General features: G+C 61.4%; 3 protein-coding genes across 3 annotated transcripts; 1 reads left to right on the top strand and 2 right to left on the bottom strand.

The window, feature by feature from the left end:
- Positions 1 to 109: 109 nt before the first annotated feature.
- CLDN7 (claudin 7) lies at positions 110 to 2,850 on the bottom strand. The gene is made up of 4 exons (XM_047709068.1): positions 1,684 to 2,850; positions 775 to 939; positions 604 to 688; positions 110 to 507 (listed from the first exon to the last, which is right to left on the bottom strand). The coding sequence occupies exons 1-4, from the start codon at positions 1,904 to 1,906 to the stop codon at positions 345 to 347; spliced, it is 636 nt and encodes a 211-aa protein (XP_047565024.1). The 5' UTR covers positions 1,907 to 2,850; the 3' UTR covers positions 110 to 344.
- An 8,341-nt stretch (positions 2,851 to 11,191) lies between these two features.
- Positions 11,192 to 17,227, top strand: SLC2A4 (solute carrier family 2 member 4). The gene is made up of 11 exons (XM_047706265.1): positions 11,192 to 11,835; positions 13,158 to 13,274; positions 13,403 to 13,575; positions 13,666 to 13,790; positions 13,903 to 14,018; positions 14,121 to 14,283; positions 14,382 to 14,569; positions 14,740 to 14,844; positions 14,985 to 15,086; positions 15,525 to 15,728; positions 16,206 to 17,227. The coding sequence occupies exons 1-11, from the start codon at positions 11,803 to 11,805 to the stop codon at positions 16,407 to 16,409; spliced, it is 1,530 nt and encodes a 509-aa protein (XP_047562221.1). The 5' UTR covers positions 11,192 to 11,802; the 3' UTR covers positions 16,410 to 17,227.
- A 540-nt stretch (positions 17,228 to 17,767) lies between these two features.
- Positions 17,768 to 23,450, bottom strand: YBX2 (Y-box binding protein 2). The gene is made up of 9 exons (XM_047706279.1): positions 23,126 to 23,450; positions 22,447 to 22,510; positions 20,974 to 21,007; positions 20,055 to 20,144; positions 19,315 to 19,599; positions 19,055 to 19,155; positions 18,624 to 18,801; positions 18,243 to 18,327; positions 17,768 to 18,145 (listed from the first exon to the last, which is right to left on the bottom strand). The coding sequence occupies exons 1-8, from the start codon at positions 23,385 to 23,387 to the stop codon at positions 18,277 to 18,279; spliced, it is 1,065 nt and encodes a 354-aa protein (XP_047562235.1). The 5' UTR covers positions 23,388 to 23,450; the 3' UTR covers positions 17,768 to 18,145; positions 18,243 to 18,276.
- Positions 23,451 to 25,135: the final 1,685 nt, after the last annotated feature.

Here is a 25,135-nt window from a genome sequence, read left to right as displayed (position 1 = left end):
TGGGGTCTATTTTAAGCCAAAGCAGGTACATTTAAAGGTTCCGGGTTCCCTGCAAGGATTTGGGCTGGAAGAAAGCAGAGGCCCTGAAGCGGAAAAAAAGAAGCCTACTTTCCAAAACATACTTTTTTATTACTGTACAAAAAGCACACCCAACACCCCCCCTTTGTCTCCCTCCCCCCTCCCCTTACCCTCACCCTGAGGGGAACTGTATGTACACAGTGTGCTGGGCTGGGGTGATGAGGCTTCAGCTCTGCACCCTGCCCATGAGCTGAGATCTGCCCCAGGTTATTTCTGGTACCTGGGCATACCAGAGGCTGACCAGCTGGGGCAGGGGTGGTCCCAGCTCACACGTACTCCTTGGCAGAGTTAGGCTTAGGGTAGGAGCGGGGTGCACGGTACCCAGTTTTGTCCTCACTCCCAGGACAGGAGCAGGAGAGGAGGGCACCTCCCAGGATGACCAGAGCAGACCCTGCCCAGCCAATGAAGATGGCAGGACCAAACTCGTACCTACGGAGAGAGGGGGCTGGGGTCAGAAAGCCCACCTTTCCTGACTGGGGAGCCCAGGCCTGGCGTCCCCTTGGGAGGCAGGGCTCCCATACTTACTTAAGATTCATGGGAACCAGTGGGTTATAAAAGTCGGTGACAATCTGGTGGCCATACCAGGAACACGCTACCAGGGCAGCAAGACCTGGAGAGAGGATGGTTCAGATGTTTTGGCAGACCCCAAACCAGCGCCTTACACACCCTTGGTCCGGGATGCAGGGCCGAGCTCACCTGCCACGATGAAAATGATCCCTCCGGTCGTGGCTATCCGGGCTTTCTTCACTTTGTCGTCTCCCCCGCAGTTGGTGCACTTCATGCCCATGGTGGCCACGAACATGGCCAGGAAGCCCAGCACCAGGGATACCACCATCAGGGCTCGGGTGGCCTGCAGGGCCGCTGCGGGGAAGGGGGAAGGACGCCCTCATTGCTGGACGTGCGGGCCGCTGGCCTGGGGCCCCTTAGGCGCCCGAGCCCGGGACCGAGCAGGTGGGTCCCGCCCCTCGCGGCTCCACGGCCTTCCCGCCCCGCCCCGCCCTCTCTCGGCCCTGGGACGCGCCCGGGGCGCAAGGGTTTCGATGAAACTGCCCGGGGTTGGGGGGGGGGGGGGGGGCGAGGCCAGCGGAGGCCCACGGAGGCAGCGAGCGGAGCACCCCCGCGGCCGAACGGTCCGTCCCGCGGCCCAGCGCTGACCCCGCTATCGTGGCCACCGGGTTTGTGGCTTCGGCTAATCGGCCGATAAGATTACAGGCCGCAGGCGGCGGCCCACGTCTGTCGGGCCCAGCGCACGGCTCCCCGGTCGACCCCGCGCCCTCCGCCAGGCGCCGCCTTTTGTCCGGGAGAAAAGGGCGGGAGACGGAGGCCGCCACCTGCGCGGGCCGGCGCGGGAGGAGAGAGCTGGAGGGGGTTGGGCCGCCGGCCGCGGGAGGGGGGGGCGCTGGGGAGGGAGGGGGCCTGGCCGGCGGGGGCGCAGGCGGACGTGCAGCCGCTGGAACCCGAGCCCGCGGCCGCTTCCGCTTCTTCCTCCCTGCCCGCTCCCCGGCACCCCCGGGCGTCGGGCGGTGGGGCCTGGCGCCCCTTCCCGCTCCCCGTCCCGCGCCCATGGCTCCGGGCGCGTCCGCCCCGTCCGCCCCGCGGCCTTACCGGACAGGGCGAGCACCGAGTCGTACGATTTGCAGCTCATGAGGCCGGTGCTCTGCGTGATGCACTCCATCCACAGCCCCTTGTACATGGCCTGGGCCGTGATGATATTGTCGCCCGCGTACGAACTCATCTGCCACTGCGGGATGGCGGTGCACGCCACCAGGGCCACCCAGCCCAGCAGGGCCATGGCGAAGCCCAGCAGCTGCAGGCCCGAATTGGCCATCTCTGCCCTCAGAAAGACGGGGCGGGCGACCCTGCGGTAGAACAGACAAAGCCTGGGGGGTCGGCCCCACAAAAAGACCACTTGCAGTGGAGTCTCGAGTCACCCAAAGAGAAGGGTTTGGGTCCGGTGATTCCAAATCTTTTTGTCACCCGAAGAAAACACAAACCGATCCTTCTTCCGGCGGGCGAGGGTCTTCAAGCTCAAGGAACAGGTTCCGCCCGAGGACTGGTGGTCGAAAAAGCGATCGGCGAGGGCCAGGCGGTCCCCCCTGGCGCTCGCGTAGACCCTACCCAAACAAAAGGCGGAGGGGCAGTATGCGCGCGATCCCGGGGGCCGGCGGTCCCCAAAGTACCCTGCGCTGTCGGCCTGAGGCTGCCGTGAGAGGGAGAAGTCGCTCAGCCGAGAGCGGGCAGGTGCGGGCGGACAGGTGCGGCGCACCTGAGTATTTGTAGGGCGTCAGGGGCGCGCCCCCGCAGGCACCGGGAGCGCGGGGCGGGCCGGACCGCAGGGGCGGCCGAGAGTGACCTGACGTCACCGAAGGGACACTCACCTGAGCCGGAAGTCCTGGCCCCCACCCCTCCAGGCCCAGGTGAAGAGGAAGAAACCTGAGCGCCAGGGTCACGCCCCTTCTCTTGCAGGGCTGGGACTGCCGGTCGGGGGGAGGTGGAGGCTTCTCCGGAGTTCCGAGCTCGGAGTCAGCCCCTCGGGACTGGACTTCCCTTGGGCACCAAGACGCCTCCTCACCTCTACCCAGCAGGTGCGCCTGGGATACTGCGGAGCTGGCGGGATGCCCCGGGACCCTGGTCTCCGCCTCCCCAACCCCCCCCCCGCACCGGCAGGGACTCTTGGTTTCTACGCACGGCGCTCTTTGTCCCGCCCTACTTTCGCCCCCACACTCTGCTCTTTTTTTTTTTTTTTTCTTTTTTCTTTCCCTCTCTCTAGTTGGCTACCCTAACCGTACCCAGCTTCGGGAATCCTGGTCCCAACCCTCAGAATTCCCGAGCATGGAGCTTTGGCTGCCTCCCTGGAGTCTCTATTCCCAGAGCCACCACCCTGCTGCCCCTGTCCCTTCCCCTCCAATTGACTCCTGGCTTCCTGGCACCGTGCCCCAGCACCCCATCTTGGCTCTCCATTCCATTCCCTATCCCTGACATAATGCAATGCCCGGGCCCCTTGCGTTCCACCTCCCGCCATCACTATCCGCATCCCCCAGCCTCCTTCCTAGCAAAGCGACAAAAACAGAGGCCAGAAGTCAGCAGAGGGTGGGGAGCGGGGTAAGGCCTCAGTCAGATGCTTGGCCACACCCGCCATTCCCCTCCCTCGGAATCTTTCCAGACCTGTCCTCCACTTTCTCGCTTCCCCGTCCTTCTACCCATACACACGTTTCCCTTTCCTTCCTTCTGAGCCTGGACCTGACTCTGCACACTGTCCTCCCTAACGTCCAGCTCCCCCGTGCCTTGGCCTCAGCCTTCAGACTCCCACATGGCCTTCGGGCTTCTGCTCGCTCTCCCCAGACTTGTCCCGGCCTCCCTGCGGGCATCTCTTCCAAGCGCCTCCATTCACTCACCCTCCCTCTGAGTCTGCCTTTCAGTCCCTTCTCTGCCCGGGACCCCAGCAACGCCACATCCCTGTCCCCTCGCCCAGAGCCCTCCTGACCCACCTCTCCTTCACTCTCTGACTCACACCTTCCCATCTTCTTCTTCCTTTTTCTCTCCTTTTGCCCTCAGCTCTCTCCCATTTTCCGTTTTTCTTCCCCCTCTTAACCATTTCTTGATAAGGCTCTCCTTTTCTGCAGTAAAAATATTAAAGGGACACGGCACTACGTGAATTACCCTGCTCTTCTAATGGACTTTAATGAATTATCTGTCATTTGTTTTTAGTTTTCTATTTTTTTTTGACTAATGGTGAGTTGTTGTGTTTTTTGTTGCTTTTTATTTTTATTTTTTTTATTTAAAGTTTTTTTTTTAGGTTTTTATTTATTTATTTATTTGACAGAGATCACAAGTAGGCAGAGAGGCAGGCAGAGAGAGAGGAAGGGAAGCAGGCTCCCTGCCCAGCAGAGAGCCCCATATGGGGCTTGATCCCAGGACTCTGGGATCATGACCTGAGCCAAAGGCAGAGGCTTTAACCCACTGAGCCACCCAGGTGCCCCTGTTGTTTTTTTAAGGTGTTGTCCGGCTCCAGAATTTCATGCTTCTTGTCCCTGCACTATACCCAGCTCGTCCCCAAGCTCGCAGCTGCCCCCCAGGCCGGCCCACCGTCTCCGCCCCTGCCTGCACACCGAAGTTGCCTCTAAAACCACATCCCTGCTTCCCTGCTTGTCCTTCTAACACCCATTCTCCTGAAGCGAACATCTGTTTGTTTGTTTCAAACTTAGGTCTTGTCACTTTCCATTTAAAATCCTTAAAATCTGGGGCACCTGGGTGCCTCAGTGGGTTAAGCCTCTGTCTTTGGCTCGGGTCGCGGTCCCAGGTCCTGGGATTGAGCCCCGCATTGGGCTCTCTGCTCGGCGGGGGGCCTGCTTCCCCCCTCTTTCTGTCTGCTGCTCCCCCTGCTTGTGCTCTCTCACTCTCTCTGTCTTTCAAATAAATAAAATCTCTGTGCCTCTGCCACCCGGGCCTTCTCTCTGCTCCTGACGTGTACGACTTCCCTTCCCACCAAGTGCCCTTCACACACTCTGTTCCCTATGTCTGGATGCTGTCCTGCGTGCACCTCCACGCGCCTCCCTCTACCTGGCTAACTGACCAGTCGCCTGGTGGCGGTGACAGTGGCGATCAGCTCAAATATCACCTCTGCGGGGAAGCCTGGCCTGACCACCCCGCCCTACACTGAGTCACAGCACCCGCTGAATGCTCTCCCTCGCTGCTATTTAAGCCTTAACTTGGAAAGTTCTTATCACAGTTCCAAACTATTTACTCTGCGTGATTATTTATTCAATGTCAGGCTCCCGCTGTAGATGCATCTGGGTTTATCGCCAATAAATATTTGATGAGCACATGAAAAAACTACAAATGAACAATATTTTCAACCACTCGTTCAACAGATACTTCCTGCGTGCCTGTGCAATGACCCAGGCTCCACGCTCAGCTCTGGAGACACAGTGGAAACAGGACCGACGAGGGCACTGTGCTTAGATTCTAGAGGGAGGAGGCGCCGGGGGGCTCTGTGGGTCAAGCCTCTGCCTTGGACTCCGGTCATGATCCCGGGGTCCTGGGATCGAGCTCTGCATCAGGCTCTCTGCTCAGCGGGGAGCCTGCCTCCCCCTCTCTCTCTGCCTGCCTCTCTGCCTACTTGTGATCTCTCTCTGTGTGTGTCAAATAAATAAATAAAATCTTAAAAATTAAAAAAAAAAAGGTTCTAGAGAGAGGAAGCAGACCAAAATGGTGCCTGTTGAAAAGGCAATAAAATGGGGCGATGGGATGAACCACGTCTGATGTTTGGGGCCAGATAATCCCTTTTGTAGGTGACTGTCACGGGCATCATAGGGCATTTAGGAATATCGATGAGATGCCAGTAGAACCCTCTTCTGAGCGCAGACTGACCATCCAAAATGGTTCCTGATGCCGCCAAATGTCCCGTGAGGGGAGGGGCAAAATGGGTCCCCGTTAAGAGCCACTGATTTCAAGTGTGACCAGTCAACATCACTATGACGTTTTGCTCTAGTAGCCTGCAAGTCAACAGCTCGGCACAAGGAGTAAGAAGGATGAATGCTTGGACTTAACCAGAGTTGGTTAAAATCTCCTGTACTCCGTTCCAGATTTCGCCTTGTTTCTTCATTTTATTTATTTCATTTTGAGAGAAGGAGAGCACGTGATGGTGGGGGTAGAGGGAGAATCTTAAGCAGGCTCTGTGCTGAGTGTGGAGCCCGACACAGGGTTCGATCTCATGACCCTGAGATCATGACCTGAGTCGAAATCAAGAGTCAGACACCTAATTGACTGAGTCACCCAGGTGCCCCCATTCCAGATTTTAAAGCGTCGACTATCCGGAGCACCTGGGTGGCTCTGGGTTAAAGCCTCTGCCTTTGGCTCAGGTCATGATCTCAGGGTCCTGGGATCGAGCCCCGCATCGGGCTCTCTGCTCAGCAGGGAGCCTGCTTCCTCCTCTCTGCCTGCCTCTCTGCCTACTTGTGATCTCTGTCTGTCAAATAAATAAATAAAATCTTTAAAAAAATTTTTTTTGGGGCGCCTGGGTGGCTCAGTGGGTTAAGCCGCTGCCTTCGGCTGAGGCCATGATCCCAGGTCCTGGGTTCGAGCCCCGCGTCGGGCTTTCTGTTCAGCGGGGAGCCTGCTTCCTCCTCTCTCTCTGCCTGCCTCTCTGCCTACTTGTGATTTCTCTCTGTCAAATAAATAAATAAAATCTTTAAAAAAAAATTTTTTTTAAAAAGGGTCGACCATCCTAAGTATTAGTGAGGGTATGGAGAAACTAAGCTCTCATACATTGCTGATGGGATGTCAAATGCTACGACCACTTGGGAAAACAGCTGCGAGCCAAGTTACAGACTCAGTTGTAATATAGTCCAGCTGTTCCACTCCTAGGTATTTTCCAAGAGAAATGAAAGCACAGCGTCCAATCAAAGACTTGTGCATGAATGTTCCCAGCAGTGTTACTCATAATAGCCCAGGACTGGAAGTAATCCAACGGCCCATCAGCAGGTGAAGGGATAATCAAACTGATTGCCATTGATAATCAAATCAATAATTTTCAACAATAAAAAGGAATGAACTCTTGAGACACACAACGTAGATGATTGCTGTAAAGTGAAAGAAGACAGACAAAAAGAGCCCACATTGGGGCTCCTGGGTGGCTCAGTGGGTTGAGCGTCTGACTCTTGGTTCCGGCTTGGGTCATGATCTCACGGTTGCGGGACTGAGTCCCACATTGGGCACTACCCTTGCCAGGGAGTCGGCTTGGGTTTCTCTCTTTTCCTCTTCCCCGCCCCCACTTGGACTCACAGGTGCTCTCTCTCTCTCTCTCTCTCTCTCTCTCAAATAAATCAAGAAATTTTATTAAATCTTAAAAAAAAAAGAGTACATTCTGTATATTTCCTTTTGCATAAAATTCCAGAAAATGCAAAGTGCTCTAGGACGACAGACGGCACTGGTTGCCTAGGGCGTGGGTGGAAGGGCAGTAGGAGGGTTACAAAGAGGTAGAAGGAAACTTTGAGGGATGGTGGATGTGTCCATTCTCCTGATGACGGGGACGGTTTCGTGGGTGTATACATCTGTCAAAACTTCCCAATTCAGACCTTTGAAATATGCCCAGTTTATTGTTTCTCAATTATACCTCGGTAAAGCTGTTGAAAAAAGCAAAAAATTAAAAATTCAGTTCAGGGGCGCCTGGTGGCTCAGTGGGTTAAAGCTTCTGCCTTTGGCTTGGGTCATGATCCCGGGGCCCTGGGATCGAGCCCCGAATCGGGCTCTCTGCTCAGCAGGGAGCCTGCTTTCCAATCTCTTTCTGCCTGCCTCTCTGCTTGCTTGTGATCTCTGTCAAATAAATAAATAAAATATTTAAAAAAAAATTTCAATTCAATCTCCTCTGAGCCCTGTGTCAGTGTTAATATCATTCACTTTCTCCTTTTACCAAAGAGGCAAAGAAGGCACAGGGGGTTTGGGTAACTCTCCCAAGGGCACGGCGTTGGTAAGTGTCAGAGCCGGGCTCAGGCACAGGCAGTGTGAGCCCAGAGTCCGTACCCTTCACCGTTGCTGGGAGTCCGGAATGGCAGGACACAGTGTTGCACTGCTGCTGGACGTGGAGACAGGGACAGTCATTCTTCAGAGCAAGCTGGGAGTAGGGACTCAAATTGGGTTTAAACATGCCCCGGGACTCAGAAATCCCATTGTGGGCATAGTTAAAGATAATAGACGTTCACAGAGGCAGAGACTATCTCCCAAACAAGTCCTCCAAGGGGCCCATAACACAGCTCGTTGGAAAAGGGCATCAGCGCATTCTGCGTCGCCACGGGGACTGTGGGTGACAGGGGTCCTCACCCGGCGGGACTGTGAGCAAGTAAAACGTGGTGTGAGTGACACTGTGGGGTACTATGCAATGAACCTGATCATGACAAAGCATGAATGAGGTTAAAGCACAGTGCTTATTGACAATAAGTAGGACCAGGATGAAACGTGACACTATTGGGGCACCTGGGGGCTCAGTGGGTGAAGCATCTGCCTTCCTCTCAGGTCATGATCTCAGGACCTGGGATCCAGTCCTGCGTTACGCTCCCAAGCCTGCTTCTCCCTCTCCCTCTGCCCCTCCCTCTGCTAGTGCTTTCTCTCTCCTCTCTCTCTGTCACATAAATAAAATCTTATAAAAAAATAAAAATAAGATATAGATTAATCGGAGAAAGACAACTATCATATGATCTCCCTGATATGAGGGAGAGGAGATGCAATATGGGGGGTTAAGGGGGTAGGAGAAGAATAAATGTAACAAGATGGGATTGGGAGGGAGACAAACCATAAGTGACTCTTAATCTCACAAAAGAAACTGAGGGTTGATGGGGGGAGGGGGGTTGGGAGAGGGGGGTGGGGTTATGGATATTGGGGAGGGTATGTGCTATGGTGAGTGCTGTGAAGTGTGTGAACCTGGCGATTCACAGACCTGTACCCCTGGGGATAAAAATATGTTTATAAAAAATAAAATTAAAAAATAATAATAATAAGATATAGATTAACAAACACAATGCACAACAGATGGTGTCATTGACTCAATCCTCTGCACCCGAGTCCCCGATCTATAGACAAGATGTGGAGAAGGCACAGAGAGGGGCCCCAGCATTGCCAGAGCTCAGGAAGCAAGGTTGCCTTCCAGAAACTGGAGGCAGAGTGGGCCTGTGGAGTAGGAGCTGGAGTCAGTGTGTCTGCCAGGGTCCCCGGGCTTTCTCAGGCCCCCCCAGCCAATCTCTTACCTATCGTGGGCTGAACACAGCCAGAAGGCAATGATCACAGGAGCTTGGAAAACAAGCCTGCGGGGATTAACGCCCCGTGGTAGAGGGCAGAGCAGAGGAAGGGCTACAACTGGTTCTATTGAATGGGCCACGATCACTCATCAAGGTCCACACACACCCTTAGATCTCCCATGCAAGGTCCCTTCCTCCCCTCACCCCCTCATGTCACGTGCCTCTCCTTCCTTTTCCTTCTTCTTCTTTTTTTAAGGTTTTATTTATTTATTTGACACAGAGAGAGAGGCATGGAGAGAGGGAATACAAGCAGGGGGAAGTGGGAGAGGGAGAAGCAGGCTCCCTGCTGAAGGCAGATGCTTAACTGACTGAGCCACCCAGGTGCTCCCCCTTTTCCATCTTCTATCAGCAACCTTGTTCCCACTTTCGGGCCGGTTCTCCTACTCCCTTCCAGCTCTCCTGGTTTCTCACTCGTCTCCTCTCCCACTTCCCCATCCCTCTCTCTAGGCTCTTGGAACTATCTTCTCTACCTAGTTCTGACTTGGTTTCTTTGAGTGCGCTTTCCCCAGGGGTTTAAAGCATCACTAGAAGCATCACTGAGGAGCCCATCAGAAACAAAACATCTGAATGAGAGCAGGCATGCCCATGAAGAGGACCCAACGGTGAACTTCACCAGCTACACTGACTTTTCATCTGTCCCCCTCCCCTCACCCCTCCACTCCCGCCTGTGCTTCCTGTACCCCCTCCTTGCTCCAAGGCACCTTGCTTGACTTTTCCCTTCTCCCTGTCCTTCCCCCACCCCTTGTAGGAGTCCAGCAGTTGGTTCTTCCTTTATCTCTAGATTGGTCCTTCCCTGCCTCAGTCCATGGCTTCTGCTCCTTTGGGACTCCGCTATGCTTAGCTCTTAGCTCTTCATCGACACCCCCTTAGTGAGACAGGTGTAGCCATTCAGCCAATAGTTCCCTCCTTGGTGACTGTTCCCCAAGCTGCGTTGTTGGCCAGAAGGACCAGACCGTCATGCATTCACTCAACAGGTGCTGAGTGCCCGCCACCAGGCTGGACGCTGGGGACACAGCTGGGGACACAAGGTGACGTTCTCTCAAGGTTGAAGTACAGAGAAGAAATGATGCCAGTAGTCTACATCGGGGACACAGGGCTTTGTTTCCGGAAAAAGCCAGCAAAGGTTTCAGAGAGAGGATGAGCATTTTTTCTGAAGGGCACCCAGGGGAGAAATGGCATGGTGTGCCCTGGTACAAGGAGTTAGGGATTGGTTAGAACCTGAGGATAGAGTCTAGAAGGTGGGGCAGAGATGGGGCAAGAAAGGCAGGTCTTTTTCGCTCTGAAAAGGGGTTTGAACTTGAGAGTGGGGACAACAAAGAACAACTGATTTTTGGGGAGGGAGTGATGAACTTGAGCTTTTTTTATATTGAGCTCCGCCCTCCGCACAGGGGAAAGTAAGGAGCGGGAGGTAACGGTGGGCAGACGACACCTCAGCAGTCCAGGTGGAGAAGAGCAGACGAATGTGCGTTTAGGAGGTCAACACACCCATGCCGGTAACTAGCTGGACAGGGCGTGTTGGTGGGGGAGGGGTTGTGGGGGGGAGGAAGGGAGCATGACCTCCAGGATGCTCCCCCAATGGGGAGAGGAGGTCAGGAGGCAGGGCAGGTGGGGACATGCGGATCATGGGAGCTCCCCCGTGCTGCTGGCAGCTGAATCCCCGGATCCCGAGCTGCAGAACCGGGCCTGCGCTGCACGTAAGGAAGCCTTGGAGAGGTGGCCCGGCAACGGCCAGGGGCCCCCCAGACGGCTCCGCCCGGACGCGCTGCGGATCCTCGCTCTCCCTCCAGGTGGCACCACAGTCCCGCGCGTCCGAGGCCCGTGCGCCGCGCCCGGGCCGCGCTCCGGTCCGCAAGCGCCAGCTCTCAGGTCGCGCCCTCCTCGCGGAGGGTTCACACCCCGAGCGGCCTCAGGAGAGCGTGTCCAAGTCGTCCACGCGGCGGGCACATTCGCGGCAGCTCAGGGACCTCAGGCCGGTGGCGTGGTTGGTGAGACCAGCTGTCCCTCGGGCCGCCTCCGGGAGCCAGTGCGGGGAACCGGGGTAGGGGAAGGGCCAGACAGGCAGCGGCCAGAGCGCGGATGCGCGGAAGGAGGACCGTCAAGCCCCGACACCCGACGCGCTGGGGACGGAACTTCCTGTGCCCCAGGGCCATCCCCACGTGGGAAGCACGTCTCGGACCCTTTAAGGCTCCGTCTCCCTGCCCTCCCCCGCCGGGGACCGGCCGGGACACCGGGGACCTGACATTTGGCGTCTCCCAGCGCGGGAGCTAAAAATAGCCGCGGTGGGTTACTCCAGGCCATTGCTCCCCAGCCACCCCGCGCGCCCGCTCGCGCGCGGTCCCGGGCCGCCCGAGCTCTCTCCGGGGCCAAGCGTGCCTGCCGCATCCCCTCCTCCCCGACCCCACGGTCCCCACCCGCGGCGCCCACTTTCCGGCGCTACCCCAGCCCCAAGCCCGGCTGCCAGGCCGAGTCCCCACGCGAGGTGGGGAGGGACCTGCGTCCCGGGACCCTTTCCCCCAAACTTCGCGGTGGGAGGCCGGCAGGCACCCACCCCGCGCGTGTAGCCGGGCACGCTGGGGAGGCGGGGCCTCGCCGGCCAACCCGCGCCGCCGGGCCAGACTCTGAGCCTTGGGCCTAGGGAGGGGCGTGGGCTTCTGGGCGGGCTCCTGGCCAATGGGTGATGCGAAGGGCGTGGCCCGTGGAGGGTTGCGGGGGCTCTTCGGGCCTCTCCCCCCAGCCCGGCTCCGCCAGATCCCCGGGAGCCCTGCCGCTCTCTGGGTCCGTGGCTCGCGGCGGTGGGTCCCGCCGGTCTCGCCCTCCGCACGCCGCTCCGGGACGCCCGTCGCCCCCGCGCCCTCTGCCCGCCGGGCCGGGGCCGCCGACCCCCAGTCGCCTCCCTGTTAACTGAAGCTGCTGCGCCCCAGGTTCCTGAGACAAGATGCCGTCGGGCTTCCAACAGATCCGCTCGGAAGTAGGGTTCAGCATGCGGGGGCGGGGCGGGGGCGCAGGGCCCGCTTTTCTCGGGCTGGGGTCGCGGTTGGGGTCAGCTAGGGGGCGGTCCCTGCGCAGGCGCAGGGGGTGGGGGAAGTGGGGGCCTGGCTATTTATACACGAGCCGGACAACCCGTGACTGTGGGGTTCCAGTCCTTCCAAGAGGCTGAGTGGGTCTGGGGGGACCGTCCGGGGACATAGGCCGCCCCGCGGTTTCCCGAGCCCAGGGTTCTCCCCTTCTCCAGGGCGCGGCGGGGCGCGCCGGGATCGGGGACACCCTGCCCCAGATCCAGCCCGAGAAAGCAGATCCGGGCTGGTCTTGCCCTCCTGGAGCTGTCCGTGTGTCCCGGCTCGCGGGAAGTTTTTCGAGGAGCAGAGGCTCTCGTGGGCCCCCACCCCCACTCCTGGCCGTCCTCCAGGACGCTGAACTTTCCCTTGGCCCCATGGCTGGTGGAGGGGCTGAGGGGAGTGTCAGCCCCCCCTCCCCCAGCTCAGGTTTCGGCTTGGAGACAGTGTGTGCCGCCAGCGAGCGGCCACCGCTGCCACCGCCCCTCGCACCACCTTCCCGCCCCCATCCCCTGGGCACGGCTCTCCCAGGCAGAAGCTGGGCACGGCCCCCCGCCCCCTGCGGCAGAGCCTAGAGGGGGAGGGGAGCCCGGGGCGGAGACAGAGACGGCCACCCCAAGGGCCCTATGCGGGCAGGAATGACCGCGATGTCCTTTTTGGAATTGTCCTTCTTGGGCGTGTTGGGGGCCTCCAGGAGTCCTCTGAGAGCACCCCCAGAGGGGACAGAAGAGGACAGAGGCCTGTGATAAGGCCCTTGTCGGTTTATAAATCCTGCACCGTCAGGAATCCCCTTAGCATTTGATTTTGATTTTCTCGTTTTCAGGGACAGGTAGGCAGAGCAGGCAACATCATTCCTAGGGCCCCTGACTCAGAGGAAACCTTAGCTTCAGAGTGGGAAAGTGACTTGCCCAAGGTCACACAAATCTGAACTCCAGTCTTAAGGCCAAAAGCCTCCCCCAAGGTCACCGAGAAACAGTGAGGTCAAGATCTTCAAACATTTCTCAGCTCGCTGGACTCAGACATCCCGTTTCTCCTTCATGCACGGTGACATGTCCGGTGACTGCTGCTGTTTACACTGAGTTCCTCATCCCTATTCCTAATATGGCCCAGTTTCCCTCGGCCAACATGTTGGATGGAGCCCAGCATCTTCAGGCTCCAACGGGGCCCGGTCCCCTGGACAAAGGGAAGAAATCATGATTCTGTGTGACCCGCCTCCTCTCTGCTTCTGCCCACCCAGGACGGGGAACCCCCCCAGCAGCGAGTCACTGGGACCCTGGTCCTTGCTGTCTTCTCTGCTGTGCTCGGCTCCCTGCAGTTCGGCTACAATATTGGGGTCATCAATGCCCCGCAGAAGGTGAGGGGTCTGTGGGGGACAGAGTGGGCTGTCCGAACAAGGAGGGGGCAGGGGACAGCGTGGGAGAGAGCCAAAGGGAAGGTCTCCGCAGGCTGTCACCCCTCCATTGTCTCCCCCACACATACCAGGTGATTGAGCAGAGCTACAATGAGACGTGGCTGGGGAGGCAGGGGCCTGAGGGACCCGGCTCCATCCCGCCAGGCACCCTCACCACCCTCTGGGCTCTCTCCGTGGCCATCTTCTCCGTGGGCGGCATGATCTCCTCCTTCCTTATTGGCGTCATCTCTCAGTGGCTAGGAAGGTATGGGGCTGGTGGGCGAGGGTTGGGGTTGGGCAGGAAGAGGGCCTCCGCCTGGCACCCCAACTCTCGGCCCCACTCCTTGTCTGTCAGGAAGAGGGCGATGCTGGTCAACAACATCCTGGCGGTGCTGGGGGGCGCCCTCATGGGCCTGGCCAAAGCCTCGGCCTCATATGAGATGCTCATTCTGGGACGTTTCCTCATTGGCGCCTACTCAGGTACCCACCCAGCCCCGCACCACGCCTGGCACCCTGCTCTCCTCCGATGGCTCTGAGCTTGGGGGTGGGAGTGGCCAAGTGCCCTCACCCCTGTCTTCTTCCCTTTGCCCAGGGCTCACATCGGGGCTGGTGCCCATGTACGTGGGGGAGATCGCCCCCACTCACCTGCGCGGTGCCTTGGGGACGCTCAACCAGCTGGCCATTGTCATTGGCATTCTGATCGCCCAGGTGACTGGGCCTGGCCTTACTGGGTGGCTGGGGGTGGGGGGTTGAGTGGGGGCTCTTGGCTGAACGGCCTGCCCCCTTTCCTTCCCACGCGTGCTCCCCCAGGTGCTCGGCTTGGAGTCCATGCTGGGCACCACCACCCTCTGGCCCCTGCTCCTGGGCATCACGGTGCTGCCCGCCCTCCTGCAGCTGGTCCTCCTGCCCTTCTGCCCGGAAAGCCCGCGCTACCTTTACATCATCCGGAACCTGGAGGGGCCCGCCAGGAAGAGTGAGCTTCCCCCCACTGCCCCCACCTTTCTAGCACCTGTTCTGCAGGGGGGGGCTCCCCCGCCCCATCCACTCAGGCCCCACCCTCGTTACCTGTAGGTCTGAAGCGCCTGACCGGCTGGGCTGACGTGTCGGGTGCGCTGGCTGAGCTGAAGGAGGAGAAGCGGAAGCTGGAGCGGGAGCGCCCGTTGTCCCTGCTCCAGCTGCTGGCCAGCCGCACCCACCGGCAGCCCCTGGTCATCGCGGTGGTCTTGCAGCTGAGCCAGCAGCTGTCGGGCATCAACGCTGTAGGTGGTGGGCAGCCTCGGGCGGGGCGGGGGTGGGGCGCAGCCTGGGAGAAGGGGAGCCCACAGCCCGCCCCCCCGGGGGATCCAGTGCAGGGCGGTCCCAGCGTGGCGCAGCCTGCGAGGGAACGAGGGACACACTGCCAGCCCCCTTCCTTCTTCTCCCCTCGCAGGTCTTCTATTATTCAACCAGCATCTTTGAGTCAGCGGGGGTGGGGCAGCCGGCCTATGCCACCATAGGGGCCGGGGTGGTCAACACGGTCTTCACCTTGGTCTCGGTAATGGATGGTGTCTCCTCCCCCGTTGGCTTCGCGTCCCCCAGATGTCCCAGCCTTCCTCCCCTGGGTCCCCCCCCCACTTCTTGTGCTCCAGAGGCCCCCCACCGAGGACCCCCACCGAGCCCTGACGCTCCCGGCAGGTGTTCCTGGTGGAGCGGGCTGGACGCCGGACCCTGCACCTCCTGGGCCTTGCGGGAATGTGCGGCTGCGCCATCCTGATGACTTTGGCGCTGCTTCTGCTGGTGAGGCCTGGGGCAACCGGGGCAGGAGTGGGGTGGAGGTGGGGGGCATCGGTCCAGCCCCCGGGAACAGCCCCGGGAGGCTCTGCGCCCAGCCAGGGCCAGTCCTCAACACCTGCCTGTGATCCCTGGGGCGACCGGGTGCTCCCGAGGCACGCAGGCTGTCCTGGGGGCCGGGACGGAGAGCCCCTGTCCAGTCCCAGGAACGGTCACTCCCCAGGGGCTGCTGCAGAACCAGGAGAGGATGGACCACCTTGACCGAGAGGGCATCCGCATCCCCTGCGTAGGGCAGCAGTGCGACAGCCAGCTGGGTGTAGACACTCAGCAGGGCTCAGAGGCCTGCGCCCAGCTGGGGTGGCGGGCTCGTCCATCACCAGCCCGGAGGGACGGACCTCAGGTCTCCTTGCAGCCTGAATTCCTTTCCCTCCCCGCCTGCCCCAGGAGCGCGTTCCTGCCATGAGCTACGTCTCCATCGTGGCCATCTTTGGCTTTGTGGCATTCTTTGAGATTGGCCCCGGCCCCATCCCCTGGTTCATCGTGGCCGAACTGTTCAGCCAGGGCCCCCGGCCAGCGGCCATGGCCGTGGCCGGCTTCTCCAACTGGACGTGCAACTTCATCATTGGCATGGGTTTCCAGTATGTGGCGGTAGGTCCCCTAAGCCTCGTCCCTGTGTTCAGCTCCTTAGGCCAGAGGGGGGCACGTCACGACCAGCCCGCTTGCTTTCCCCCTCCTGGCTGGGAATTACTCTGGTGGACCACGTGGGCTCTGAGAAGCACCCACAGTCCCAGGAAAGAAGGGAACTGAGGGGCATGGGCTAACAGCGAGGGGTCTTCAAAACCAAGTGCAGCCCAACTTACAGTAAAGCCATCGGCTTTGGGCTCCTACTGCCAGCGGTTGGGAATCTGCTCCCCGCGGCGCTACCGTGCTCCAGGCGGGAAACGAGGACAGGTGTTAGGAGGCAGGGGACGGAGATCCTTTCCTTCACTCATTCCCGGTTTCCCTGGGCCTGCAAGGGAGCCACCTGCGTGTCCATCATGCCCCCACTGGCCGGGGCCCTGGGCGCCTGCTCCCGAGAGCGCGCCGGCCCTCCCCTCCGCCAACCCCTTTCTCCACCCGTCCCAGGAGGCTATGGGGCCCTACGTCTTCCTTCTCTTCGCCGTCCTCCTGCTTGGCTTCTTCATCTTCACCTTCTTAAAAGTGCCTGAAACCCGAGGCCGGACGTTTGACCAGATCTCGGCCGACTTCCACCGGACACCGTCCCTCTTAGAGCAGGAGGTGAAACCCAGCACAGAGCTCGAGTACTTGGGGCCCGATGAGAACGACTGAGGGGCCGTGCTCTTGCCCCTCCGGGGACCCCTCCTCTCCTGTGCAGCCCTGCGGCCCGCTCTCCCTCCTTGCTCCCAGGGCGACACCCCTGCAGCCTGGTAGAAGTGGGAAGCTGGTGGGGACCGTGGTCTGAGCAATCCCCCATTCCCCTCGCGTGACTCTTGGATTATTTATGTCGTGGTTAGGCTGTGGCCATCAGGGTGGGCCATTCTCCGGACTCCCCCCGCCCTCCTAGCCCACCCCGCCCCCACCTGGCCACCCTTCCAGAATATTCTTGTCCCTTGCTAGAGAAGGGGTTGTGGGGAGGAGAGCCCCCCGGTGGGACGGAAGCAGGAGCAGGACTGGAGCAGAGAAGGTAGCTTTCTGCCATCTTGGACTCCTCCTCCTCGCGGGCACCTTCTCTGAATTCCTGCCACATAGACTCTGGGTGAAGGGGGTCCCGCCTTGACCCCTCCCAGACAAGGACGCACCTCCCAAAGCCCAAGCTCATCTCTCCTGGCAGGCTCGGCTCTCTCGCTCAACCTTCCAGGGCAAGAGGGCTGTGTGCCCATGTGTGGTGAGAGGGACTGCCCCTCACTCCCTTCTCCTCTGCCTTCAAGGATGTTCTCCCCACAAGCTTCTGACCAACTAAGGGCAAGAGGAGTTTGAAAGGCTGCCTGTAAACACGGGGTGGGAGGAGCCCTCAGATATTTTTGTATATGTTTGCAGAAGGGGTAGAAAGAAGAAACCAAAGGTCTGTTGTACTAAATGTATATATATACATATAGATATATATAGATAGATAGATAGATCCATACATAAAGTCACTGTTTGCGACATGCGTCCTGTCGTGGAGGCACCCGGGACGGGCTGGACAGGGACTGCAGTTCCCTGGTCCCCTCTGCATCCTGCTGTCCCTCTCTACCTGCCTTAGCTCGAGGCCCAAGAATCCTGTGGCTGTGCTCACTCTGTCCCCATTTCTGCTTCTAGTCGTTGCCTTTTTTTTTTTTTCCCCTTAAAGTAAGCTCTACACCCAACAAGGGTCCTGAACGCATGACCCCAAGATCAAGAGTGGCCTGTGCTACTGACTGAGCCAGCCGGGTGCCCCTGGTCGTTGTTTTTACGAACAGTAAATGCTCAGTAAGTTGCAGCCCCGGGTGGCAGCCGCTGCCTTTGGCACTTTCCAGAACATTCCTGCAGGGGAGAGGTCAGCCCCAGGGTAGGGACAGGACAAGTGAATCTCCCCGGGTGGGGGGAGGCACCCTCAGACCTGCGCCCAGGAGGAGGGCTCCCGCCCACCGGGCCAGCCCTCCACCCTCTGCCGCCCCCCTTGGCAGGGAGGTACCGGCGAGTCCACAGAAGAGAGGCAGACACCAAGACCATGGGGAAAGCCTGGTTTTGTTTTTACTGGAGGCTCGGGTGGCACATGACAGTTCATTAAATGGCTTCAGAGGTAGGGGCTAGAGGAGAGACCAAAAATAAACTGGGGTGGGAGAGAAAAGCAACCAGGAGGAGGTAGGAGCTGGCTGGTTCCTTCACAGCCTGATTTAGGGGAGGGACGTTGTGCTTCTTAACAGTAGGATGGCTCCCTTTCTTCAGCCCTTGGTAGGGACAGAGAAAAAGCAAAAGGCTGTTGCTTCGGCCCTCCAGAGTCTCAAGGAAAAGGGGAGAGCTGGTGTTTTGATGTCATGAATTCTGGGAAGGGGGCAGGGGATGCTGGGTGGGGTACAGGGCGGTTGGAAAAACTGGCAGATAACCTGCGTGAGAGAGAGACAGCGACAAGTCGTGACCGGGGACCCCTCCTCAGGCCCAGCATCCCATCTCTGGGCCTGCCCCCCGGGTGCAGCCGCTCACCAGATGGTAGCTCTGGGGGTCCTTCGTGTTGGAGTTACTCCAGTATGGTGGGTGGGGGGTCCCCACTGTTGATGGGGGCTGAGGTCTAGAGAGAACAGGGCTGGTCATTTGAGACCCTCTTACTCTTGAGAGCCCCCAACTTGAACCTTCTTCCACGTTTTTCCTTCCCCTTCCTCCCACAAGCAGGGAGGCTGGGGCTCCAAGCAGAGTGAAAGGGGGTCTGGGGGGACACCTGCCTGAAGGTAGAGGACCCAGCAGCAGCAGTCTGGGCTCCCTGGTGTGTGGGGGAAGGGGTTTACAGGGGCAGAGAAGGGAAAGGAAATGGGCTGGGGCTGTTTCTCTTACCCCCCTTGCCCCCCACCAAGCAGCCCAGGTCCTCACCTCCGGGGCTATAGGCTGCCTGGGTCCGGGGGGTTGCTGCCGCCGCCGCTGGAAGTAGGGGCGGTTTCGTGGGCGCTGGGGCTCAGGCCGGGAACCATCAGTGGGGCCTTGGTTGGGCTTGGTCTCGCCATCCCCACCTTCTGTGGTAGGCTGCTGGGGTGGCCTGGGGCGGAAAGGCCTGGGGAGACAATTGGGAGACCCTGGAGCAGGCAGCGAGCTGGTGGGTTCCATCTTCCTCCCTCCCAGGGCTCCCCCAGAGGAGGGAAACCAGCCGGCTTCCCCCCCTCCCCTTGGGCACTTAAGCAGCCATCTCTCAGCTGCTCTGGTCCCTTGCCGCCAGCCTCAGGCTCCTCTTAGCCTCGCTCTCCACCCCCCCACACCCACCAATGCCGGACGGCAAGGGGAAGACAGCCTGGGAGAGGGAGCCTTACCTTCGGTACCGAGGCCGGAATCTGGGAGGGGGCACGCGCTCATCTCCCTGCTGGTCCCCCTCCAATGGGGCCGTCTCTTTGGGCTCTACCCCGTCGGTGCCCTAGGAGCACGCAAAGGCCCGGGGGGGGGGGGGGGAGTGGGGGAGGGGCGACAGCGTCCAGGGCCCCCAGCATCTGGACCCGTTCCCTGCAGACCCAGAGATCTGTGTCCACCCCTCCCCCGGGTGCGGTAGCAGCCTCCACACGCCCAGGACCCCCACCTCTATAGGCTGCTGCTGGCTGGGGGGCCGAGGGCCTCGCACAAAGCGCCTTCGGTAGAAGAAGGGAGGTGGGCGCCGCCGCCTGGGCCTCTGCCCCGAGTCCTCAACTCGCTCGCCTTCGCTGCCCGGTTCTGCCCCACCGGTCGGTGCCTCTGCCACCATGGGTGGGGGGGCAGCCGGGCGAGGCCGGGGGATGAACCTACGGAACCTGCGCCGATTGGGGGCGTAGCGGCTGCCCTTCACGGGCGCACCCCCGGGCCCGGTCACGTTGGCAGCTTCGGCACCCTGGGGAGAGGTGGGGAGCACGGCAGAGCTCGCCCCAGCCACGACCCAACGCCCCCAAACCCGCCTCCCCTCCTCCCAGGTAAATCCACCCCCTCCAGCTGCCCTGCAGCAGCCCCAGGCCGCGGTCTCCTGCCCTCCTCCAATGGCCCGGGTCTGCTTGTGGACGCTTTGAGGAAGGGCCCCTCTCTAACTCGCCCTTCTTGGGTAGTTGCTATTGGACCCTGCGGGCTGGGGTCGGGGAGGAAGAGGGCGGGCTCCGGACTCCAGTAGAACCCACTAGACGTGCTTGGTGCATGACAAAGGAACCTGGAAGTCATCAAGGGCTCTAGGATGTCTGGCGAAGGCCCCAGCCATCCTCGGGACATCACTGCCCCACTCCACTCCATAGCCTGGGCTAACTGGCCCGAGGAAGAGGGCCCTAGGGAGGGTCGCCCCAGCCCCGCCCCAGCCCGAACCTTCTCTCCCTCCACGACATCGAACTCCACTGTCTCCCCGTCTCCAACGCTGCGTAGGAACTTCCTGGGGTTGTTCCTTTTAATGGCCGTCTGGCAGAGGAAAGGCCATGAGAAAGGTGAGGGCAGCAGGCCCGGAGTCTCCCTCACCCCTGCTGGATCTGCCACCCCATTTCCTTCTGTTCACCGTCCATCACGGGTGCAGCGGGGGTGGAGCGCGGAGGCAGGCCAAGTTCAGTGGGGGAGAAGCCGCAAACCAGAGGCAAACCAGACGCCTCCCAGCACCCTCGCCCTCAGCACTGACCCTGGGACACACTCCCCCCTCCCTTCAGCCCTCAGGGATTTCCCAAAGGGAGGCCAGAAGCAGGAACTCAAAGCAAAACCAGAGGCAGAGACTGTCCTAAGTTGCAGAGCAGGCAAAGTGCCCGGTGCTTCTTACCCGAGAGCTCCCACCCCCAGAGTGGTGGTTCTCAAGCTGCAGCCGCACCAGTATCACCTGGAGACCCCTTCAGACGGACGGCGGCCCCTCCCCCAAGCCTGACCACTGCAGCAGCCCTGAGGTGGGCGAGGGTTCCCAGGGCCGGTGATGCTGCTGCCTCAGGGACCACACTTTGAGAACCACCGAAAGTAGCTCCACCCTGTGTCCTCTCTCTCAGAACAAGGCCTAGGGTTCATTCTTGAGTAACAGGTCCCAACGTGGGGAGTGAGCACGCCATGGCCGGGGGGCAACAAGCGCATTTCTCACGCAGAACGCGTGACACATGTGGGGCCAATGGCGGTTAATACAGGCACCTGAGGCGAGGGGGAGGAGGGGACCACTTCCTGGCGGGCATGCTGTTGTGAGGGGAAAGCAGGCAGATGATGGCAAAGGCCTTCCGGGAGGGGGTGCGTTCTTCCCCACTCCCCGCCCCCCAGCTCTTACCTGGTGAACAAAGACATCCTCCTTGGTGTCATTCCTGCAGAACGGGAGGGGTTGTTGGGAGGGGCTTCGGGGAGGCCTCCCCGGGTGGCCAGACCCCAAAGGAGCAGGCCCATCCTCGCCCACCACCCCGGGCTCCCTGGGGGGGGGGGGGTAGACAGGCCCAGGGAGTGATAAGAGCTGGGAGCTGGTATGAAGGGAAGAATAGCAAAAACCTCAGTGAAAACCCTGAGTTTCCTAGGAGGGGGAGGCAAAGTCACCTTGAAGATGCTGGGCCAGCTCTTTACCTGCGGAGGACTCACTTCTCTGCCCCAGGGGCACCTTAGAACCTGGCAGTGCCGAGCAGCTACCTCTGGCCAACACCCCCGCCCCAGCCCCTATCACGGCTGGAAAATTCCTCTCCAGGTCTTCCCTTCTATAGTCTAGAAGGAGGGATAAAGTGTGGATGGGGGTGTGGGGTCAAGGTGCAGAACGAGTCTGAGAAAAGGACAGTGTTCCCAGGGGCTACTCTAAACATCCCCAATACTTTATTCTCGCCCTCAGCCCAGGGGTGAACCCCAGGGTCAGCCACCGCCACCCCAACATACCGAGGGACCAATGGTGGGAAAGAAGAGTGTTTTTGACCATTCTCGATCACGACTTGCCTAATACCCCAGCTTATCCTAGCACCCCATGGGGGGGCAGGGGAGAATGGAGAGATTTTTCTCCAGAACTTCCCAGGAGCCCTCGGTTTCCAGAATTAGAGAGGGATCCTTCCCTAGATCAAATGTGCTGGCTTTAAGGCACTTGGATCTGCACAAAGGTCAGCCTGCTAAGAGGGAACTAGGGCCTCCTGGGAGGGATGGGCTGGGCAGGGTGCCCGGGCTGGGGAAGGGCCCACTGGGGGAGACCTGGCTCAGCTCAGAATCTGCCACTGTAGCCCCTCCCCGAGAACGGGAGGGTTGGAGATGCCCAAATGAAGGAAAGCAGCAGCCTGCGCCGAGGCTGGCTTCCTTCCCCAGCCAGCCGCCGGCCGCGCCCCTCCCCAGCCTCAGCCGGGTCAGGGTCAGGTGGGGGGATGCAGATGAGCCAGCAGCCCTCTATGGGACATGAGTCAGGGGAGGGCTCCTCCAGCGCCCGAAACAGGAAATGAGTGAGAATTCCAGCCTGGAGCCCCGAGGCGAAGACAGCAGGTACATTCTGCCCCAAAGGCGAGGCAAACTAAACCGCAAGGTGAGCCAGACGCTAGCGAGCAGGCAGCGCAGAGCCAGGTTTGCTAGGTTCCTAGGTCATTAACTCTCCGCTGCCCTTGGAGGTGCGCAGGCGCCTTCATCTCGCCCACGTCTGCATGGCGGCTAAAGACTTTCAATCAGCGTCAGCTGGACAGGGCAACCATGTGCCTCAGCAGCCGGGAGAGAGGAGTCCGGAGGGTGTCCAGTCCCACCGGCCAGTTCGGAAAAACGCTCCTTCCTCCCCCTCCCCGCGTTTCTCAGATACCTGTTGATGAATCCGTAACCATTCCGGACGTTGAACCATTTCACAGTGCCCAGGACTTGGATTGCTGGCAGGCAGAGACGCAGCGGGAAGGGAGGGAAGAGACGAGCTGGGCTCAGTTTGGAGAGTCCGCAAATCCAGCCTGCCTCCCCTTTACCGATCACGCGTAACTTCAAGCCACCGGTTTCTCCCAGGAACTCCAAGGCTTGCTTTCTGATCCCACGTCCACCAAATGGACGCGCCCACACAGCGGGGCCCGGGCTTCCAAGACCCTTCCAACTCTAAGTCAGGCTCCTCGTGGGCTACAAATCCACGCCCCGCACCCAGAACCAGGTACTTGCCGGGCCCACCAAGTCGGGCCCTCCCAGTGGAAGGGCTTCCAGGGCACCTGCTTCCCTGGCTGAGATTCGGCTAGGACTAGGCCGAGGGTCCCGCCGCGGGGCCGGGCCGTGCCCAAGGCCCCAGCGGGACCCGCCCACCACGCTCCCCACCCCAGCAGGGAAGGCACAGCGGGATTTACCGCCCGCGGAACTCACTCAGCTCAGCTGCCCCCAGCCCAGCGAGTCCTTGGAGCCGCAGGGCCAGGCCAGCCTTCGGCTCTCGGGACCGCGTGGGCTCCGCGATGCCCCTCCCCCAGCCCGTCGACCCCGCAGAGCGGCTCTGGCACGCGCCCGCCCCTCACCCAGCACCGGCTTGTCCGCCTGACTCCGGGCCGGGGGCACGGGGGTCCCCGACGCTGCCGTCGTCGGGTTGCCAGGGGTGCGGGGACCCGGCGCCGAGGGGGTCCCGGCGGCGGGGCCCGAGGCGGCTCCGACCCCGCCGCCGCCCGCCCCGCCGCCTGCTTTCTGTGGCTCCCCCGCGGGCACCGGTACCACCACTGCTACCACCCCTGCCGTCGCCGCGGGGGCCGCTGTCGCCACCGCTGCCGCCTCCGCCTCGCTCATCCCGCCGGGTCCGGTACCGGCCCCCGCCGCCGCCACCTCCTCCGCCGCCGCCACCGCCCCGGCCCCTCCCCCCGGCTCGCGAACCCGCCGCCCCGGTCGGTCCTCGCGCCCAGAGCCTCGCCCGCACGCCGGCAGCGGGCCCCAGGCCGAGGCCAATCGCAGCCCGCAGCCGCGGCGCGCGCAGGCCCCGCCTCCTGGCCACAGGCCAATCGGAGAGGAGCAGCCCACACCCCCGCCCGCACGCCGGCCACGCCTCCCGGACTTCGCGCGGAGGCCGAGGCCCCCGGCTCGCTGCCCCGTAAGTACACCTGGGCCCCACCCCGCACCCGTCACATGACCGCCGCCAGCCCAGCCATTGGTCGTCGGCCCCTTTCCCCTCCCCCTCCGCCCCTCTCCACCGGCCGCGGGAAATCAAACGGGCTGGTCGCGACCCAACGGCCACCTGGCCTCTGCGCGCAGGGCGGGGCAGGGGGCGCTGCTCCGGGGTTGCCCCTGACGACCCGGGTGGGGGGCCGGGGCCAGCGCCGGCAGCCTCCGCACGGGCTGGGGGCGGCACCGCTCCCCTCCGCCCTCGAGACGGCGGGTGCCCGCACTTCGCCTGTCCCCGGGGGACGCCCCGCACGCCCGGCACCGGTGCCCGCCCGCGCCGTGGAGCGACGACTTTCCGCTCGCAGTCGCGCTCAGTCTTGCTGTCGAGGTAGAAGCCTCAGAGCAGACCGCGGCGCTCCGTTTCCGTGCGGCCCTCGCCCCTGCCATGGCTGTGCGACCTCGCCCGAGGGAGGCGGTTCCCGCGAGCCGCCCCCGGGGCACCCGCAGGCCCCCCACCGATTCGGGGTCCCGCGCGCCGCGGCCGTCCGGGCAGCTCCGGGCCGCTCCGTCCGCCTTCTTCCTTTCCCTGCGGCCTCGAGGCCTTCGCGCGGGCTCCTCCACCTGCGCGCGTCGGGGACCCTCGGCGCGACCTCACGGGCACACCCTCCTGCTTCCCTGGGCACGCCTGCCTCGGCCCCTTCCCCGGCCGGCCGGCCGTGAACCGCACGGCGCAAGGACTCGGCGTGCTGGACGCCGGCAACGCCGCTCGCTGCTTCTTGAAAGCTGCGCGGTCCCCGCCCCGCACGTGGAAAGACGGGGGTCCCCGCGCGACGGCCGCCCGGGTTTCGAGGGGGCCCGGGCGCTCGCCGCCAGCTGCAGTGTCGCTCCCGGCCTGGTGCGGCTCCAGAAGTCGCTCCCTCCGGGGCCGCCCCACCCCGCGATCTGGGCGCCGCGTATTTTTAACCGGACGCTGCTCCCGGGCCTGCCTCGTGCCGGCAGGCGCAGCGGGCTCCACGTGCGCGTCCCCTGTCCCCGGGTCCGCATGCCGGCAGCGGCCAATCCCGGTGCCGGCGCGCCCTCTGCCGGCCGCTCCCGGCGGCGCCGGCTTCCTCGCAGTCCCGGGCACCTGCTCCCCGTCCCGCTCCACCCTGCGGCCCTTCCCGAGGCGACGGTTCTCTCTGTCTCAACGCGGACAGAAAAGAGGGGGAAAGTGAGAATCACCAGGCAAGGCCGGGAAGGATGCAGAAATGACCGCCTTCCCTCGGGCTGTTTAGGACCGAGGCACCTGTGTCCGGCCCCTGCCTGGAAGAATGCAGAAGCAGGAGGGCAGGGCTGGGGCAAGGCAAGCGAGAGACCGCACAGGGTGGCCCCGGGAGCAGAGGGAGCGCAGGGAAGGTGCCGAGGGAGTTCTGGTGTAGACTGGTTCGCTGCACTATGAG

This window comes from Lutra lutra, chromosome 16 (assembly GCF_902655055.1).
Source record: "Lutra lutra chromosome 16, mLutLut1.2, whole genome shotgun sequence".
Classification (NCBI taxonomy): domain Eukaryota; kingdom Metazoa; phylum Chordata; class Mammalia; order Carnivora; family Mustelidae; genus Lutra; species Lutra lutra.
The sequence above is the reverse complement of the archived record's forward strand: the minus strand, read 5'-3'. Positions and strand labels throughout refer to the sequence as shown.

Coding starts and splice junctions, on each gene's coding strand:
- YBX2 (XM_047706279.1), bottom strand. CDS start 23,387: ATGAGCGAGGCGGAGGCGGCAGCGGTGGCGACAGCGGCCCCCGCGGCG. Junction 19,600..20,054: donor ATGTCGTGGAGGGAGAGAAG/GTTCGGGCTGGG, acceptor ACCTCTCCCCAG/GGTGCCGAAGCTGCCAACGT. Junction 18,802..19,054: donor TTCCGGCCTCGGTACCGAAG/GTAAGGCTCCCT, acceptor TTGTCTCCCCAG/GCCTTTCCGCCCCAGGCCAC.
- SLC2A4 (XM_047706265.1), top strand. CDS start 11,803: ATGCCGTCGGGCTTCCAACAGATCCGCTCGGAA. Junction 15,087..15,524: donor CTTTGGCGCTGCTTCTGCTG/GTGAGGCCTGGG, acceptor CGCCTGCCCCAG/GAGCGCGTTCCTGCCATGAG. Junction 15,729..16,205: donor TGGGTTTCCAGTATGTGGCG/GTAGGTCCCCTA, acceptor CACCCGTCCCAG/GAGGCTATGGGGCCCTACGT.
- CLDN7 (XM_047709068.1), bottom strand. CDS start 1,906: ATGGCCAATTCGGGCCTGCAGCTGCTGGGCTTCGCCATGGCCCTGCTG. Junction 940..1,683: donor CTCGGTGCTCGCCCTGTCCG/GTAAGGCCGCGG, acceptor CCTTCCCCGCAG/CGGCCCTGCAGGCCACCCGA. Junction 508..603: donor CTGGTTCCCATGAATCTTAA/GTAAGTATGGGA, acceptor CTCTCTCCGTAG/GTACGAGTTTGGTCCTGCCA.